Here is a 21,203-nt window from a genome sequence, read left to right on the forward strand (position 1 = left end):
ATTCTAATTATATGACCAGCGCCTGTATATTGCAAAAAGGCGCCCAACCAACATAGGAGCTATCGTGTAATGGTTATTTTCACCAGCAGATGGTGCTGTGTGATACGCTGACTCTTCTTGGTCGCGCGTGCTGCTACCAAGAGCAGAGCCCCATTATCATCAAATATCAAAAGACACATCGTTTTCGCTTTTGGTAGTAACATAATAACTATTCATGTTAAATTAAAGTAATACTGTTTGTATGTGCTTTATAACAGAGCCTCAACAGGGTGCGGGATTGTTTTGTCCCCAAAAGTTCAGCAGTCACTCACAAGTGATTCCCACACATCTTAACTATAAAAAAAACCCTAAACAATTACACTTGCAACAAATTCATGTGCAGAATACACATACTTTCTGATTAAAGTAAGCCTAAAATGCAAAATATCAAGACCAATTAAGCATAGTAGGAGTTATTTTCAAGTACAAACGTAACACATTTGAAGTAAAAAAAAAAAAGTAATTTATATAGTATAAACTTGTGAAAATTAAAATATTAAATACAATTATAAAATGTCAAAATATTTGTTAAATAGTTGCATTTAGAATATTTGTTGTTTTATTTTTGTAATGTGTTTTTGTTAAGTCATGTTATAATACTGTTTTGAACTGCTTGTTATTTACAATGGTTTTTATTAACTGTTTTTTTTTTTTTGCGTTGAATTGTATTAAATCCAGATCAAAAATCCTAATAATCAGACTAAATCATAATAATTATTAATTTTAATAATAATATAGGGAGCCCACAAAAACAACAAAAACAATATTGTCCCTGTTTTTTAATTAAAAGATAATAACAAATGAGATTTTAGTGATATTTTGACCACTCAAATAGGAAATGTCCCCGGTTTCCATTTTAGAAATCTGGTCACCTTGTATAAAAGGGGCTATATGCGTTTTTCTGAAATTTAAACTCGCGACTGACACCTGTGGCCAAAAAACAGAACTGCTCTCATTTTCTGCTCGCTCTCGCAGTGGTGGTGACGTCACATCCGCAGACAGCGCGGGAAAAGACGACCCGCCAGAAAATAGGAAAAATAGGATACAGGCTTATAGGTGCACCCACTGTGAGCGGACAAGGTGTCAGTATGCTCATCAGGAAATGTTTGAGTCATAAATGGTAAAATAAAAAGGCTATTGTTACGTTTATTTTGGGGAAAAAGTTGCATATAGCCCCTTTAAGTTTAAAATTCCACAAGTTTGCTACATTCCGTAAATTACTTTAGCTGTGAATGTTTTCTTTTGAACTAATAGTTCCATGTGTTGGAGAACAGATTAACAAGGAAAGATGGAATATCAGGAAAGATCACTCTAATCTTGGTCAATAAGAATCCACCTAGCAACCATATAGCAATGTGCTAGAAACCACTCAACAATTCAATAGGAAATCTGACACTGATGAAAAATATTGTGTAAATATTTGGTTCATTGATTCTTTTATTTTAGTTTATTGATGACAGCAGTACAGCTCAATAAATCAGGTTTGTGTCTACAACAGTTACACTGAATCTCTGTTACTGTGCTCAGTGCCATTGATCTCTGTGATAGTGTAGGTCCAGCCGTGCGTCGGGCATATGATAGATGGCCGTTAATTTCTCTTTGGTACGTTTGAACACATTGATGCCAGAGTGGAATGATAACGGCGTTCAGAGATCACTTCAGACCCATAGAGATTAAGGCAGGTCAGATGTTACTGGAATGGTTTAGTTTACGCACTAATGGAATAATAAATACGTACATCCCGTTAAATAAATCTGTAAACAGTTATATTAAGAATATCTCAATAAATAATAACTCTGGGTCAGCGTAGTGAAAGGTGATGTGGTGGCCCTGCAGAGCTTCAGATGTAGACGGGTTGTTCCTGGGCTGTGAGCAGGCGGTACATGGCTGCAGGCATGGTCTTCATATGGATCTGAGAAAAACAGATTCAGATGATTACAACTTCACTGGATCACCATTTATGTGTGCTTTGAATTGTTATTATTAGAGTATTAAACCATTAGCTTAGCAACATGCTTACTTGAAAGGTGTAAACAGGTCCGAATATGCCTACTTCCATATTATATAGTACGTGAAAAACAGTATGTGAGCTGCATAGCATGTCTGAATTCATAGTATTCATAAAACAGTAGGTGAAAAGTATTCATTTGACCTATTGGCGAGATTCTGAAGTGTGCGTATGATGGACACTTTATCCCATGAGGCCACGGGAGAGGATTTGTGAATATAAGGGAAGCGTCTGACGCGGTTGGTCTCGTGACAGTGACAACATGGCGGATATAGCACGTCTGAGTTTCATTCATACTACACGCATTCATACTGCATAGAATGAGCCAAAACATTATGGAACCTTGGAGTTGTGATCGATGATCAGTTGAACTTCACAGACCACACTGCTAGAACTGCGCGGTCCTGCAGATTATACAACATTAGGAGGATCAGGCCCTTCTGGTTTTATGGTTTGTTATTCCTCTGACCTCTGTTGGTAAATTCTCACCACTGCTGACCATGAGGAATCCACATTGGTGATTGGTGATTGGCACAAATATCGATTTCGATCTTGATTCAGTATCAATTCATTTGTATATAGTCTACTGTACATATAAGGAAAAATAAGTTTGCCTTTTTAGGACTATTTTAAACTTTTCTTGGGTTAAATTATATTTGCTTGCATTCATTAATATTCCCTTGTGTGTGCTTATATAAGTATCATTAAAAATATTAGGATGTAAGTGATTAATGTTTTAAACTTTCACATTTAAAGAAATCTAGTGTTTGATCATGTCTAAATATGTATTCAAATGCAAAACCTAAAAATAAGTAAGCAGTTACGATCTGCAATACTTTTTTGAGCAACTAGACTAGATGCATGTATATTTATTAAAGAGCCATACAGGCACCTAGTGGGTAATGGCATTACAAATGAAAATGATTATTTGTCCAGCCACAAAATGACTCTATTTTAACCTTAAATTACTACACTAATTGTAAAATAAATAATAAAAAATATTTTAAGTGGTTCTTAATGGACCATAATTATTGCACAAATAGTAGGCATATTTAGTACCAAAAGATCTCCACAAAATATTCAGTAAATATTATTAAACTAAAATATAGAACATTTATTTAATTGAAAATTTGGTTCAATATTAATATTATAAAGCGGCGAGAATATTTTTGGTGCTCCGAAAAAACGAAATAACGACCTCTATAGTGATGGCCGATTGCAAAACACTGCTTCATGAAGCTTCAGGGCGTTATGAATCAGCGAGTCAAATCATGATTCAGATCGCACGTCAAACCGGCAAACTGCTGAAATCACGTGACTTTGGCGCATCCGAATCGCTGATTCGACTCACTGATTCATAAAGGTTTGAATCTTCATGAAGTGGTTTTGAAATCTATATAAATTGTTATTTGGGTTTTTTTGGCGCACCAAAATATTCTTGTCGCTTTATAATATTAATATTGAACCACTGTACTCACATGGACTGATTTAAATATGTTTTTAGTAGATTTTAGGATCTTGAGAGAGGAAATGTCATTGCTGCCTATGCAGGCCTCACTGAGCCATCGGATTTCGACAAAAATATCTTAATTTTTGTTCCGAAGATGAACAAAGGTTTTACGGGTGTGGAACGGCATGAGGGTGAGTAATAAATTACATTATTTAAATTTTTGGCTGAACTAACCCCTTTAACATTAATGTTAACAATGTTGCGTCTCCATTACTTTCCACGATAAAATGATCCTGTAAATATGGTTGACATAATAATCAATGCACACTATGCTGTATTGTTTACCAAAAATTGCTGCAAATACCTGTATAGTGAAGATGTCGTCTATCCGTTCAAATGTATTGACAGCGCTGGTTTGTGTGGAACTATTGGGAGCTCCGTGAACCACGTGACCGTGCGCACCGCCGGGAGATGACAGCATGTCGCAACTCTGTTTTTATAACGACACTTAATATGTGGCGGCCGGTGTTGATTCTGTGGCGCACCGCCACATATTGGTCTATGTGTGGGAAACACTGCTTTAACTTCTGCAATAATCTGCAGAGTGCCTTCTTTAAAAAGAGACCAACCTTAGGTCTTTATTCAAAAGAATTCATGCATTATGCACATTTATTTTCATGTCTATGCTCAAATAGAAGAGTGACAGTTTGAACCATCTGAATTCAACAAATGGAATCTGACTGCCCAAACGTGCTTGACAGAGGACACTCTTTACCTCTCCCACAGCATTTGACAGGATATGAACGATCTTCTCGTGAGGTGTGGCCACTACGCTCTGACCGTTGATCTCGATGATGCGGTGGCCGACGCGGACCCCTCCTCTCTCTGCAATCCCCCCTCGCATGAGGCTACAAATCTGCCAACAAAACAAACTCTCTTAGAAGCTGCTACCAAGTAAAACATCGTAAAAACTGACGACAAATGAGCGATGTTTTGATGTTAATACCCACAATGCCATTCTGTACACTAAAACCCAATTGATAGCGAAGGTCTGGTCTGCGAATGAGCACCATGGTCACAGGGGGACACCTGACGATGTTCATCTTTATCCTGGATTGAGCCTTTAGCCCCTGAACACAGAACAAATAGACGAAACTAATCAAAGCACAGTTCAGTTCTCATACAATGGTGTCAATGCAGTTGGAGCAGAGCGAGCGTTTTCAGTTCATTCCTATGGAAGTTGATCTTCACGCTCATGCGAGTGGAATGAATTGGAAACGCTCGCTCTGCTCTGCACCAGTCCAATTCAAATTAGCTGCAATTTGGGGGCGGCAATTGCTTGAATGGTGGGTTCCTTATTATTCTTACTGAAAAAAAGCAAATTAATGTGACTGCATTGTTCCCAATATATTCCCAAAACGTTATTAGGGGCCAAACACAGAAGGTGCGAAGGCACCTATTGTATCCTTTGGCATTCCTATTATTATTATTATTATTATTATTATTATTATTATTATTACGCTCTGGAAGTCTATGGCAGCCCATAGAACCGTTTGATGGAAAGTTATGAAACTTGGAGCACAGACAGATGACAGTCCAAACATTCAACATAGCGAATTTGGAGTCTCTATCTTAATCTTTCTAGCCCCACCACCTGTCCAAAGTTTGACAATTGCCAATATTGCCAATAACTTTTGAACCGTAAGGGCTAGAAATAAAAGAATGTCCTCTGATTCCTTGCCTCAAGATGATTCGAATGCACCCTATGACACCATGAATATTTTTCCGCCATTTTGACTTTTCTAAAAAACCTACTTTTTCAAACTCTTCCTAGGCCGTTGTTCCGATTTTCACGGAAATTGAACCAGATCATCTTCAGGCCATACCGACAAAAAGTTATGTAAGTCAAATTTATTGGTAAAACCATTCTTGAATATAGCGCAAACGAATTTGACGAAATGAAAGTGCATTTTTGTCAAAAAAGACTATATTTTACGAAAGTATTGGCGTATCGTGACGAAACTCAGTATGTGTCTTCAGACCATGCCCTGAAGGTACTCAAAAGGGCAAAAGTTATAATAATTTCAAATATGCTAAAAACCTTTGATTAAATTTGCCTATTGTAATGAAACTGGTCTTACTATATTCCTTGGGTCATGCTGAGAACATAGATACCAGGTTTGCCAAACTTCCTGTCTGCCAATTTGTTTTTCTTTAAAAACCTTTTTCGATTTCCCCCTAGACCATTTGTCCGATTTTCACCAAAATCGAATCGTATCATCTTCAGACTGTGCCAGAAAAAAGTTATTGTTTTCGTATTGCGCAGCAACAAAGTTGAAGCATGATGCCAAAATGACTCTCGAGGCTCTAGCTCTGCAATGCTTTTGTCAAATGCCAAACTTTGTATGTCATTGTAACCTCACTCTGACCACACCACATCAATTTCGTAACTGAGCCACTTATTGGTCGAAAGTGATAGCCCATTAAATTGTATTATTAGTAATTGAATATGTGATTTTTCAGCCATTTTGGCTAAAAACATCTTAAAGGTCCCATTGCATGGCATTTTTCTATTATTTTATAATGTTTCCTGAGGTGTACTTATATTGTTAGTATGACTTTTACATCATAAAATGTCATAATTTAGAAATAAAAGGCATTTTTTCTATACTGCTGTTTGCCCTGTGGCTGAATGCCCTGCTTCAAGAGGCGTGTCTGCTGTGAGACTTCAGTAAAAACGCCCACTGTTGTGATTGGCTGACATCTTTGCATTTTAAATGAGCGGAGGGGGCGTGGTTTAACAAGGTCTACGAGGCAGGAGCAGGCACGAGCTGCTGCCAGAGAGACGGATGGACCTGAGTTCACTTCACATCAGTTCTCAGCATGTCTGAACTGTTGTAGTTACAGCATATACTTCAGGTTATTAGTCTATTTCTAGTCGGAGGGGCTGTCACTCATGTCAGAAAGTTAGTAACTTATGGTAAATTATAGTAAATTAAATTATAGTAAATTATGGATCAGCGCTGACTGGAGACGCGAACCGTTTAAAACGATTCAGTCCGATTTGGTGAACTGATTCGGTTCACTAAAAAGAACTGGTTCAAAAGAAAGATCGTTCGCGAACCGGACATCACTAATGTACCAGAGACGGAGCGATTGCTAACAAAATTATTTATAGTAACTACTGAGTTATGAGAGCGCTGTCAGTCAGCGCGAGTTTATTGTGTTTGTATCTGAGAGTTCTGAATAAACACGAGTCCCAGTCACGCCGAGTCCGTCTTCATCATTATTACCAACTTTGTAACACATGCAAAGTACCATTACAGCTGTCGAGATGAACGAGTTAAAAGTAAGTGTTGATAATAGCATTATTTTTTAAATAAAATAAAAGCGTCAGTGACGCGCGTTGAGTACACAACGCAAACAAAGACACAACAGCAGTAATCGAATGTAATCCAGTTTATTGTGGGGCTAGGCTGGCTAGCCCGAATATGCTCACGCTTACCCCCCTTCTGCTTAATCTCACGCCGCGTTTGGTGCCTCCGCTGTGGGCCAGATGCAGTACTGGGGGTCGGGGATGTTGAAGGCCACCGGCCAGTGCAGCCCGAGCTTCGGCGTGTGTGGGGTTTATCTCTAAAGATCTGACTCTGCCGATGTTGAGCAGAAACTCATGACTGTATGCACATTTTAGAACCGATAGACGCAACGAGGACGTACAAAAACACTGACTCACAAGATAGAAAACACCGTTCTGCTGGGAGAGAGAGAAGCCGCATTGTGTGCACGAATAATAAATAATTAGCTACACATCAGAAATCACTGATCACAGATCAGAAGGAACTGAAAAAAGACTTCTGTTTTCATTTGTACATCCAATCACTGAGAAACTGCCAGCGTTCACTCGTTCACAACCCATGATCTCTCGAGCGTTTGCATGGGCGTGCCAGATTCTCTGGGCGGAGGAAAGGGAGGTAACCGTTCCTGCTTGGACGTCAAACCAGGAGACTTCAGGATTGGCTCGTCTGGCCTGTCATTTTCTCAAAGGCAGAGAAAGACAGCCACAACTCGGTTTTACACCGATCAACATTTCTATCCACTTGGTTACAATATTCAGGCTAGGGGAACTCATATTAATGTTGAAAAACCTCATAAAATGAAAATTTCATGCCATGGGACCTTTAAAATATCTTTAATGGTTCATTGTTGCAGTTGGTCTGACACTCCCAGTGTCTTATCGTCTTCTTTGTGCTTGGCCCCAAATAATGGCTGCTCATAACATTGAAAGCATCCAGATTTTTTTATGTTTTAAAAACGTTTTTTTTTTTTAATTGTGAACGTAAGAGAAAACATCAAGGGAATGTTTTTTCTATTTTATAATTTTGCAAGTATTATGGGGACATTACTTTTGAATGTTTTCTGAACCATCTGAAAAAAAAAATTAAGTAGTAACGTTTAAAAAACATTAACATCCAACTAAAATGTTTTAGAAAAAAAACGTTCCATGAATAAATAAATAGCATTTTCAACGTTTTTACAGACCAGATAACTTTGAACCAACATTCAATTATTGTTACTGGAAGAATATTAGTTCATAACTTTGAACATTTCCAGAACGTTAAAGAAAAGTCACTTTCAAACCAGTTTTCTGTTGGTCAACACGGCAAACTCACATGATCGACTTAAAATCGACGAAAACTGCATGCGGAAATCTTTCCCCCACACGAAATACGCAATTCATTGGACTCCTATTGAAATGACTGGATTTCGCCCGTGGAAATTCGCAAAACAACAGTGAATGTGATCATACCTTAATTCTTATAAAGATACCATTTGTCAATCCCAAAATCCACACTGACCTGAATGAAAAAAATCTATCCAAGAAAATCTATCAAAGATAGCAGAATATAGTCAATTTAATTTGCACTTAATTAAAACGACCATTTTACCCAACATTTCTGTGTTATGTATTTTTATGATTATTATGCTGCGTTCACACCAAACGCGAATAGAGTGTCAGGAGCGAGTGATTTCAATGTTAAGTCAATGGAAAGAAGCGTTGATGCGCGTCTGGAGGTCCTGCGGTGTTATAGATGCGTTTCGCGCAGCGCGATGGACGTGATTCCGCCTCATTCGCGCGAACTGGATGGGAATTGAGCGTCTTGCGCGTTACGCGCAAGTGATTTTATTTGGTGTTTTTTGTGCATTCACGCGTTGGAAGCAAATTCGCGTCTGACGCCCGAGTTGAAAAATCTGAACTTTGGTGTCAATTCGCGCCGCGTTAACCAATCAGGAGCCTGCTTCCTGCTTGCTCACGTGGTAAAGTGACATGATGAGAAACCCTGCATAATTTAAAAATACTACTATTGTGTCACAAAATGAGGTTTTAAGACTTTTTCAGGTGAGAATGTAGTTGTTTAAAGCCCAAATCTGTGGTTTATTTATAAAGAGAGCGCCAATAAAAAAAAAAATGATTTTGCGTTTTTGGAGTTGTGAGATCCAGGTGATCACCGGGCACTCAGCGCTCATTAACCCTGGCGAGGCTAGTCCTTCTGACGTTTGCGCGTCTATTTCGCTTCGTGAATGGATTCAAAATGTTCAAGCGTCCAACTAGACGCGGTAGACGCGATTTTGACGCTCTATTCGGGTTTGGTGTGAATGCAGCATTACAGCTTTGAGCTATTAGCTTAGCAACATGCTAGCATTAAACTCCCTTCAGTGTGTGTAGAGCCTAAAAGCTAAAATGTTTGTTGTCAAATATAATAAAAAGATCAGAAATACAAAAAAAACAGAACAAACAAAGTCATACTTTAATGATGCTCTGACATGTCGAGAGCGGCAGTCCGACCAGACTGGTGCCATTAACGGTCATGATCTGATCGCCGATGTTGAGTCTTCCAGACTTGGCCGCGGGTCCGCCGTGCATCAGGCTGGCGATGATGACCGTGGGAAGGATGGAGCCCCAGCCGGACTCCACGATTACCACACCAAGAATCTCACCTTTCTGCTTCTCTATGTACACCTGACACACATCCATAATAATAATTACATAATTACAGGTCAAATCATAAATAATGAACTTGGTCATTTTATTTGTTATGATAGTTTAGCAGTTTAGTGTGCATGGCTAAAATCATTTTGAAATAATACATATCTTTAAATATTTTTTCTTTGGAATATCAGCCAATTTGCTTGTCTCAATTGTTGCCATCTCAAAAAGTCCAATTCTACCTACATTTTGTTTTTGTTGAAAATATCATGCTCTGGAATTGGCCATGTATTTTTTTTGTCTCTAATTTCTGTTATGTCATATACACTTCCTCCTTTTAAAATTATGGTTTAATTATATTCCTGGAATTATTTAACATTTTATTAACAGTGACATTATTAAGTATTTTTACTACATTTCAAATCAAGGTGTTTTTCAATATTATAATGCTTAAATTGACCGTTTACATATTTCCAGATCTTAATATTATGTTATAGATTTTTTTCCTGGCAAAATATTTACTGTAAATAATCTGGTATAGTGTGATAGTCCTATTGAAGGGTGCTGATTCTGAAATCCACTGCTGCTTCAATATACCTAAATATATCCTCATTAAATGTATAATCAAAGCATAAATCAAATATTTATCTTATATTATATATATTTTTTTTCAATGACTCTTTCCAGCTATGATATTACTTAATCATTAGGACCACTGATTGTTTGTTTCTTCATATATGTTTGTATTTGGTCTTGTAGGAGTGACTGAGGGTCTGGCCCATGCCAGGAGTGCAGTAACAGTGCTTACTCACTTAGCCCGGATGAAATATGGATTTGTCTTTCATTTAATATTAAATTTTATTCCTTTTATATTTTCTTTTACTGAAACACTAAAGAATTGTGGTGAATATTGTCTGTACCTCTTACTGAGAAAAAGCACATGTTATCAGTATGTTTTGGGAAACTTTCTGGTCAGAGCTGGAGCTCAACCAACTCCAACCTTGGAGAAACTGTGTATCTGTGAATGTGTGTAGTATTCTGTGTTACACATTAGCATTGAAGGTGTACAACGGGCATCCTAAGAGAGTGACAGGATGTTGTTCTGGGCAAGCTGGCACCTGCTCCAGACCTGGAAGGTCACTATGTGCCTAATTCCGGGGTGAAAGCGTCAACAAGTGAACTATGGAGACGTGCATCCAATTAACTGACAATGTGTGGAAATTTACTATGACTATCTATTTTCTCTTAGCCAATCAGAATCTTTCCTGTTGATAAATTGCATGTACGAAAATCTGGGAGTGAGCCTACAAACTGAGTCTTGAAGCTGGCTTCTGCTGATGAAACTGCAAACTATTCTTCAGTAAATTTTTCTTTAATTAATTGCACTCCTGACTCTTGGTCTTTATTCTTCACAACTGGTCTTGGTTCATAAACTGTTATCCCCTAATAGTTTATATATATTATATTATATTATATATATATATATATATATATATATATATATATATATATATATATATATATATAATACATGGCTGAATGGTCATTGCACACATTTTGTGTAGAAATCAACAGAAATCAAATTAATTATTTAAAATGTTATACTGTATGTATGATTTAATAAGAGACACCAAAACTGAGTGATATTAACATAATTACCCTTTGTTATCTATATGAATTTAAGTTTATGAATTTCACTGTAACAGGGTTGAAACAATGTAGTTGCAGCGTTTGGCTTAGCAACGATAAATAACCGTTGGTACTTTCAGGGCTGAACACACATATTTGAAATAATTGGCCATTGGAAAAAACAAATTGGAAAAAAAAAAAATATTGCTCAACTATTGTCACTTTATGGCCACTGGTCAACTTACATCTCTGCAGTTTTCAGACTTGGAGAAGTGAATGAGGTCGTCGTTGTACATGTCCTGAGTGTTGAGCAGGTCGCTGTACTCTCTCTGGCTCAGGTCCTCTGGATCAATGCCATTGGCTCTCAAAAACTCCTGATATGCAACGCTGAAGGCCTGACCAATGGACTGAGCAATCAGCTGAGCCTAACAGAGAGAAAGAATAAAGCAATGCAACGTAACATGCAGCCTTCATTTAAAGTATGTATGGTGTAACAGTTCAAACACTCACATCTTCTGATTCAAAAACATGGCAGATCATCTTGTACTGGCGTTGGTCGTCTCGTGCTGGGTTTGTGTGTTGCGTCTCTGCCGTGTCTAAGTTCTCCTGTGCGCTCTGAGAGCGAATCATCTTCCCGCGAGCCATCAGCACAACCATGTTCCCGATGTCGGCTATGTACGAGATGGTCCTCAGTGGATGGTCCATCATGGTGTCCTGTCAAGATGAGGATGCTAAAGATCACTTTGTGTTTTTGAACATTTGATCGCAACTAATCCTGTAACTGCTGTATGTATTTGTGTCCACAACAAATAAAAATAAAAAGTGCCATGATCTTAGAAACGTGCTCTTTGTATTCATTTTAGTTTTGTATGATTTTGACCAAAAAAGTTATAATTTCCAAAAAAGTATACATATTACATAATTATTTCCAAAAAGGTTTTTGATAAAAATTTTCAAGGTAAAATTTTATTTTTTTCACAAATATCATGAATTATTCATTCATAAATATCATTAGGATTTTGGGGAGTCACACCACATGACATTTTTCAACCTGAACTAACTTAACATGAAAAGGTCAAAATATCTGATATTTTTAGAGACTTACTGATATTGACAGATCCTCTCTATGATATCACTTACTGTTTTATGTTTGTTTCTGCATGTTGGTTCCACTACATGACATTGAATTTGAATTTAACAAAGCTTTTTTCTATAGTTTTTAGAAAAAAAATCATAATAGTTCTAAAAAATGTTTATAGGGTGGGCAATATGACCAAAATGTTATATCATGATTACTACAATAGAACAAAGACACAAATGAATTAGACCTACCTGAAAAACTTCAAGCACTAGACAGAAATACTCAATTGTATAAAGTTATCAAAATTTATATCGCCCACCCCTAAATCCCCTGAAACAGTCAACCAGAAATGCTTTACTTTATGTTCCAATAAAAATATCAAAATACATTTTAAATAAAATAAAGAAAACACATTTGTCTCTACAAAAAGCAACGAGGACGAGACTGTAGTCTGTCTAGTCTGTCTAGTCTGTCTAGCACAGACATGCAAAGCTGTTCACAATTCAAAGTGAAACAAGCATGAAAGTGATTCAAAGTGTGTTCTGCACCTGTGTGAAAGCGCTGAGCACTTTGATCCTCTGCGTTGATATAAAGAGGTCCACTTCAGTGCTGGACGGCGGCCCACTCTCAGTGCCCTGCTGATACCGTAAGGGAAGAAAACAGTTCTTACTCTTAAAGCAGCACATCACTTCCTGGGCTAGCAAATACACCACTCTCTAGTCCACCATCAGAGATGCTGTTAGATTTGAATCCCTTGGTACTTGTAATCATATAAAAGCCTGTCAAAAAAACACATTTTGATACAAGACGAAGGAAAAAGAACAGCAAAATATACATGATACTGCAATCTTACTAAAGACCCACATGTCTACAGGAACAAATACCATACCTTATTTCTGATTTTGGCCTGTGTCTGGGCTGTCTGCTCGGCAAGGGACAAATAAAAACAGAGAACGGTCAAATAAAGCCTACAAACTTAAAAGGGCATGGTGGGCGGCTCAGACGCGATTGGTTGGGAAACGATTGATACGCCCAAATTAAATAACACAGGAAAATTTGGCTGAAGGGGGGACAGGGTGCGTGGGATGTTATGGTATTGTGATAGGCTGAAGGTTTTTGGGAAACACTATCAAAATTTCAGCTCTGATCAGAATGACATCAGCGGCCCCAGAGACAAAAACTGACTCTCAGAATCAACTAACTGTCACTCACATTTGTTTGTTAACACATGGAGGCTAGATATATCCAGAGATGTTTGTGACATGTTTTTCATCCATAACCTCACATAACCTTAGATGAATCAGTATATTAGTGATTGAGAGCAGTATTGGTGTGTACATGTTTGAGCACGCTCTAAAATGAGAACAGACAGGAGCATCAAATAATTAGTACACCAGAGGAAACTCCAGCTAGGCGTCCCTGGTCTGTATATAGCGGTGTGTTCCTCACCCGGACGCGGCTCATGGCCTCCTGGGCTTGCTGCATGCGGCCGCTCTTTGTGGGCGTTCTCTCTGACAGCAGCTGGGTGAAACCCAGGTAGTTTGCGGCAAAAATTATGCCGTCAATCAAATCCTCAGGGTCACATGGGCCAGGAACTGTGGAAACATGCAGACCAAAGGCATAGCAGAACATTAAACCTTAAAAGGATTCAAATCAATGTGAATGCTCTGCATGTTTTACTTTTGTGTTTGTTTGTAATTCTCATTGGATCCTCAGTTCTGCTAAACTGTAATGAAAATCATCTTGTTTGGACACAATGATTTAAAAATAAAAAAAAATAAAAGCAGAACTACAAATATGTCGTATAAATACTTTTTATTTTTTTGTATAATGGTAATTAAAATTGAGGAGAAATGTGCTTAATTGTCATGAAAATAATGTCAACATGCACATTTTAAATATGCAAAAAATAAAATAAATCGATGTAAGAAATAAATGTTTATTATGTTTGCATTTATCAGTTATTTTAGTATCGAGATATTAGTTTTTATTAATATTTTGAATCAGATTTATATTTCATTTTAATTGTAAAGTTAATCATTTTTATTATTATAATTAATTTTTAATAGTTAAATAATATATTTAATAATATAGATATCTATATAGTTTATATACATTTTTATTTTATTTATAATTTGTATTTATTTTTAATAATTTATATTTATTTTTGTATTTTAGTTGTTTTAATACAGCAATACATAAATTTAAATTACATTATATATATATATATATATATATATATATATATATATATATATATATATATATATATATTTATTTATTTATTTATTTATTTATTTATTTATTTATTTATTTATTTATTTATTTTTTTGTTAACTATAATAACCCTGGAAATTATCATCTTGTTATATATTTAAGCAAAACATAAAAGATATAAATAATAAACAAAATTAATAATACTGATGTTGTTTAAAACAATATTTAAAATAGCATGAAGTAAAATATAACCCTGACATTCTTGACAGGTTGATGAGACACAGTCTTACATTCAAATGGTTTACAATCTTCCAAGATAATGCAGGATAATAAATTCCTTATGAGTCTTATTTGACACGTATCATAAGAGCCTGGTTTCCTTAACCTTACCATCAACATATGTAGGGAAAGAGGCCAAATTTCTCCTAGGCTGCGAACCAAAAACACAGTATTGTTACAATTACAGTAAATGTGTAAGAAATAAGTATAAGAATTAATCTTAAATGTGTCAGCTGCAAGCTGCAAAAATAATTCACCTCTTGACTATGCGCACAGGGACTGACGTCTAGATCCTGGTCCTGATGATGGACTCCAGAGGATTCTGCTCCCAAAGGAAGTTCAGCATCTTGAACTGGAGCCTGTAAAAATGAAGGAAACCACTGCTATTAAATATCAGAAGTTGCATGATCACCACACTTGTTCCTTTTTAATTGTAAATATATTATATGAATCACTTGATAAGTAGAATGTTTGTCTAATTTACAGTTGGACACTTGCTGTATTGTTATCAACAGCTTCATCAGTTCAATCAACTTTTTAAAGAAGTGCCACATGAACTTCAAATAATGTCTGAAAACATATATTTTATGGTTTCTATTCCTACCGTCCACCGTGTGTTGTCAAATGAAATTCCATGACTTCTCCAGGCATGCATTCATGATTATTTTATAGCGACTGCACTTACGAAAAAGTAATTTTAGCTGTTGAAATATTTTACATCCAAGCATAACTAAAAAGTATATCATCTCTATATAAATTTTAGTAAAAATTTTCATGACTTTTTATGACTTACTATTTTAAAATCCTGTCATCTGCAGGTTTTCCATCAGACCTGGCATTAAAATATTTATTTCCAATATATGCCTCAATTATTTTCCTTTATTGTCTATGCTTATAGCATAAAAATGACAAAACCTTTGGCGTCATTCTGCAAAAATGCCTAATTGTGGCCTTTTTAACATGCACATATTGTGCTTTTTCGAATATTACCTTTCATGTAGTGTGTAATATGGCTGTTTGTGAATGTAAAAGGTCCCTGATAAAGGTACACGATAAATGGAGTTGTGTCCCAAGTCCCATGAAAAGGAGCAATTCTGAACTTCCTGAAACAAGTCACCAGTAATTCCAGTCTTACTACCTCCTCAGATCTACGTAGGTTTGTAACAAATTTGCATAATGCCAGACTATGGTTCATTGTCTGCCGGAGAACAACATCTACTTTGTCCCTCAAACACTGTAGTTGTAGCTGAGGCCTAGAAGAGTTTGGTTCGTGTTGTCAACATGTTGAAATTCAGATACGGTAATTGGAGTTTTCCTGACATGGCCTGTAAGCGGTAGACCAATCACAACAGACAGGGCCATTTGACCAATCAGAGCATAGTAGGTTCATGGAAAAGAGGGGTTTAGAGAGACTGAATCCTTGAGAGAATGCTACAATGTATATTATGAGAAAATGAAAGTGTTTTTTAACCTTGGATGCATGTAAACCTATTGTAGGAGTCTCCAAAACAAAATTGGGAGCCTTTAAAATAGCATAATAGGGGAACTTTAAAATAAAATTTCATAAGGAACTTCATCATAAGGAATTGTGATAATTCTGCAGGAAAACTCACTCACCGCATACTGTGGAGAAGACTGCGATGGCTGACATGGTGATTGTGGATATGAGTGAATGTGAGGATGTAGTTGAGGAAGGTCCTCCTCGACAGGGCTCACATCCTGCCTCATCACCCACACAGGCTCTGTGATCTTGTCAGGCGTGTAGGGTGAACGCACCGTCTTGGTCTTAACCTCCTCAATAGCTTCTCTAATATCCTTGATGGCCAAAGAGACAGCATCCCCTGTAGCTCTGCAAGACTCTGTTATTTGATCTTGGGCTGAAGTGAATGAATTATCCGGTCTTTCCACTACTTCAGCCTGCAAATCAGATGAAAGCTGAGTAGTTTCCGATGTCTCCTCTTGGGGGTGAACTTCCTGTGAAAGGCTAGTCGAGCTTGATGTTTTCCTGACCTGGGCTCTGCTTCTCCCTGAGCTTCCGGCTTCATCTCCTGAGTGTTCATCATAGTAGTGCAGCCTGGAGCCCACTGAACTAAGCAGATCGATGTCTTCCTGTGGGTCGCACTGGTCATCACACTCATCCATGGTCATGCTTTGGCTCCTCTCGTACATCTGAGGCCCCTCAAGGGCTGGATTAGGATCTGTTCGGTTGCATTGGTATGATTCTGTCTGATGTTCTGCTGAAGTCTCTTCAGGGTAAGAATCAGTGCAGGCTTCAGGACTAGAGTCTGAGAGATCGTCTTGGTGGTCCTCAACATGGGACATGGGACTATCAATCCCTTTATCCTTGTTTGTACGAGCGCCGGTGTTAAAATGAGTAGGGTGTGGCTTTTGATCAGAGATGTAGCTTCGAAGAGTCTCGGGGAGGGTTCGTGGAGCCTGAAAAAAAGGTTTGTTCATCATTTGGTGCGGAGATGTGGCGAACGGTGGAACATCTACTCTCAGTGGACTGGTTCTTTTACTTTCAGGTCGACATTTTGAAGTAATCTTAGGTGGAACATAGTCTTGTTCATGAGTTTCTCTGGAATAGTCCTCTTCCTCTTCGTTCTCTTTCACCAATTCCTCTTCACCAAACTTTGATTCTCCGCATTGAACCTTCTCTTCCAACTGTTCCATTGAAGACTCTGGCTGTTCTGGATCTGTATCACGATCAATCTGTGTATCAGATGAATGGGACAGATCTGGACTGTTTCCATCCAGTCTATCAGTGATTGGTTCATCCTGAGGAGATGGAGTCAGCAGTTCTTGAGAGGAATCTTCTGGAGATAATGCTTCTGAAGCTTGTTCTTTTGGAGGAGTTTTGACCACCTGTTGTTCTTCTTCTTTGTGCTGTTGTCTGTTTCTGTGCTGATGGAGTCTCTCTCCTCTCTGACGATGTCTTGACGCCCCCAGCTTGGGCTGTTGGCCAGCTTTAGCTTCTGTATCTCCGCTCTCAGTCCGCCTGCGTTGTGCTTGACCGGGAACATGCCGCCTACGGTGGCGTGGTGGAGCTTGGCTAGATGAAGATGGGTGCTGGTTGGCTGGTTGATGGTGATGATGATGGTGGCCTTGGCTTTCTGCATCGGGATTGTGCAGCTGGCATGGCCTCCATCTTGGTCGACCTCCCTCTAGAGGTGTCCCATTTGGCTGCTTGCTGCGATGAGGGGGAGGACCTCTGAGACCTGCCTCCTCTGGATCCTCCCTATGGCTCATGGCTCCGCCCACTCACTGCTCATTGTCTAGATGCTGCTGAACATCCTGAATGACACACAGAAATCATAGGTAGTAGAGGAGGAGTATATCCTACAATACATATGTGAAAACATGTTATATTGGAAGCAGATACACTATCATGTTAATACCATCAATGCAAATTATAAATGCACTTAATGTCTAATCAAGCAATGTGGCTGTATAATGACACACTGCATGTTTGTGTTCCTGTGCAGAGACATGGTTTATGGCAGTGGCACTGTCACAGATGGCCTCACCGTAGGCAGCCGTCATGCTGCATACTCCACCAGTCCTGGAGTTCAGCAGATTCATCTGTCAAACCTCCCATAAAAACCCAAAGCCTGGGGATTTACCTCCCAATTTAAACAGAGATCTTCACTTTCACCATGCATGCATCCTCTTTGTATTGTTTACAACTGAGAGCATGCATGCATATTAGGGTCACTCTGCAGTTCCGGTGACAGGTGGTGTCACTCACTTTCAGATGGCAAAAAAATCTAACTGCAATATTCACATGATTTTCAAATACATTTCTCCATCTTAAAAAAAAAAGCATTCAATTTGCTAGTGGTCACAGCCAATGGTATTTTTTTTTACATTGTAACATTATTTAGTATAACTGTGTAAGAAATGAGAAACAAAATATTGGTTTAACATACAGTAGATACAGTAAAGCACAGGAGGTTTAATGAACGATGATGTAAATCCCACTGTAATCGTAATATCCTGTTATGCTACAAAAAAACTTGACAGCTGTGGTTGCTAGATATTCATCAAATAAAATAATGACAATATAGTGCACAACTGTATAAATAATTAACTCATAATATCAATATAACTCAACAACTATCTTAATATACTGATGATAACCATATTATTAATACAGGTGGTAAAACAGAAAGTGATGAATTAAAGTTAATCAAAACCTATACGGCCTGAACCATATTATGGCTTAAATAATTTTGTAAAATAAAACACTATAATGATAAAAATAAAAACAAACAAACTTTTTTATACAAAATATAATCAAATCTGATGCATCACGCGGCGTCTGTATATTTCACTGTATATTTTTTTTTACAACGTTTTATTAATATTTTAAAGTAGCTACATGTCTTGTTGGATGGACTGTCACTGCAGTATAGATTTTCACCGTAAATTATAACGTTGTTCATACAGGCTATATAACATAAGATTACATATGTCCTGTTAGTGTTAAATCGATAATATTTTTTCACTGTAGGCTATATTGGACAAAGCCGGTATTATTGTGTTATTTTACCATTAACACTACAAACATTTAGCTTCTTATTCATCTTAATATCAAAGAAGTGCCTTTAAAACCAAATGTCACGTTTGTCGATGTGTTTATTGACTGCTGCAGTAACGGACAGGTGATACCGCTACCATCTGGGAATTTCGTCGCTCCTAACATTATAAAATAAAGATATTTTTCCAATTAAACATACATTAAAACACCAAAATAAGATTTAACAGTGTCATTTGAAAACTTTCCGTTGGTAATAAAAGTTAAAAGCGTGTTATTTGTTAAGGTAGCGGGCCTGCGCTGTGGCAAACGCATCTTCCCTCCCCAGTGAATCTATCCAGCAGGTGCAGCTCCTGTACGATCAAGTACCGACCGTCAGAAAAAACACGACGTATAGCGGAACCCAAACAGCTGTTTACAGAGTCATCCGTTACACGTACCTGTTATGAACACGAGCGATGAAGAAGAGCTTTTCGGCTTGCCTTCATCTTCGTCGGTTGTTCTTATCAACACACACTGGGATTAGGCGAGTGGAGCGGCGGATCTCAGACCCCTCCTTCAGCATACAGTGACATCAGAGCGGATTACACACCAGCAAATACCCTCCCTGCCCCCAAACCAGCCCGCAACAAATCGCACCATCTGTCTTGTGCTTTTGAGTCAGTTACACTTCCTCTACAGATACATAGATTGCTATTATTATGTTCACATGTTACTTTTTCATATTCGAACTCCGGACTGTAAACGGATGTTCACACTAGCTCCGTTTCCATTACACTTGAAATTGCGCAAATTGAAATTGCGAATTGAAAATACGCCCAATGGGAACACATCAATTTCGCAAAAACTCCCATATTGCAAAAAGGTTTTTACGCTCGCAGGAGGTGGTTTTTCAGGCAATTAAAAAAATGTAATTTTCGCAAAACTGCAATGGAAATGTTTTTATTTTTTCTGCATTTAGGCTACATGTCGTTGATGTAAAGGTTACATGATCATTCTGAATCCACAGTTCCTCTGTGTGTAGGCTACTATAACCTCCCAGAAACACCAGCTCCTAAATATAAGGGTAATTAACACGCCTACTTCTCCTTCCATTAAAAATAATGGCCAGTGCGATAAAAAAAACGCTGTATTATTCATGCCAAGCCAGTAGATGGCGATATCCTTTTGTAAAGAGAAACTACGACCTAGACTGAACACATAATATACATTCGCATGACGTCGCCGTTTTCATGATAACGGTATCGTTTTAAAAACTTGTACTTTTAATCCAAAGTTTGTGCCTTTAAAATCAAATGTCACATTTGTCGATGTGTTCATTTCATATCTTGTTTAATTTAAATCGATGAGACTTTATATCTCGCAATTATGACTTTATAACACGCAATTATGACTTTTTAACTCGCATTTGCGACTTTATCACATAATTCTAACTTTATAACACGCAATTGCAACTTTATATCACATACGGACGACAACAAAAACACTGTATTATTCATGCCAGGCCTGTAGATGGCGATGTCACTTTGAAAAGAGAAACTACGACGTGACGTCACTTTTTCACAATAACCGTATCGTTTTAAAAACTTGCTCTTTGAATCAAAAGTTTGCGTTTTCAGGCCCCTAAAACACTGTTGTCGTGTACATTAACTGGCCAAAACGCCAAAAAAGTTTTCACTTGAAAATGGTTTAGTGTAAAGGTCCCATTTTGTTTTTATTTCTTTTAGGGCTGGGTAGCCCCGCCCACAGTGAAATCTCATTGGTCCAAAATATGAATGTGCAAATCTCACAATTATTTATAAATTGAGAAACAAATTTCACTGTTTACTTAAAATATATACATTTATTATATAGCCTATAGATTATTATATAGATTTTAGTTAAAATGTATCACTTTGTATAATTATTTAAATTAACCTAAAAAAAAAATCTATAAAAATAGGTAGGCCTATATATTTTTATAATTATGTCACCATA

General features: G+C 37.5%; 1 protein-coding gene across 2 annotated transcripts; it reads right to left on the minus strand.

Moving 5' to 3' along the window:
* Positions 1–1,449: 1,449 nt before the first annotated feature.
* On the minus strand, positions 1,450–19,754 carry apba1b (amyloid beta (A4) precursor protein-binding, family A, member 1b). 2 transcript variants are annotated; one of them, XM_079804513.1, is made up of 13 exons: positions 19,667–19,754; positions 16,307–17,983; positions 14,947–15,048; positions 14,801–14,840; positions 13,643–13,788; positions 13,083–13,115; positions 12,742–12,831; positions 11,623–11,826; positions 11,358–11,537; positions 9,304–9,516; positions 4,508–4,627; positions 4,273–4,413; positions 1,450–1,951 (listed from the first exon to the last, which is right to left on the minus strand). In XM_079804513.1, exons 2-13 carry the CDS (start codon positions 17,936–17,938, stop codon positions 1,880–1,882), a joined length of 2,973 nt encoding a protein of 990 aa, XP_079660639.1. In that variant the 5' UTR covers positions 17,939–17,983; positions 19,667–19,754; the 3' UTR covers positions 1,450–1,879. The 2 variants fall into 2 exon arrangements, with proteins under 2 accessions (XP_079660639.1, XP_079660640.1); XM_079804514.1 differs by lacking the exon at positions 13,083–13,115.
* Positions 19,755–21,203: the final 1,449 nt, after the last annotated feature.

Source organism: Gobio gobio (genome assembly GCF_949357685.1).
Source record: "Gobio gobio genome assembly, chromosome: 22".
Taxonomy (NCBI): domain Eukaryota; kingdom Metazoa; phylum Chordata; class Actinopteri; order Cypriniformes; family Gobionidae; genus Gobio; species Gobio gobio.

What these genes read in the sequence shown, in the direction of transcription:
- apba1b (XM_079804513.1), bottom strand. Translation starts at nt 17,938, where the DNA reads ATGAGCCATAGGGAGGATCCAGAGGAGGCAGGTCTCAGAGGTCCTCCC. An exon ending in AGTCTGAAAACTGCAGAGAT is followed by an intron (nt 9,517 to 11,357) that starts GTAAGTTGACCA and finishes GATGTGTGTCAG; the next exon opens with GTGTACATAGAGAAGCAGAA. An exon ending in CATGTCAGAGCATCATTAAA is followed by an intron (nt 4,628 to 9,303) that starts GTATGACTTTGT and finishes TTCTGTGTTCAG; the next exon opens with GGGCTAAAGGCTCAATCCAG.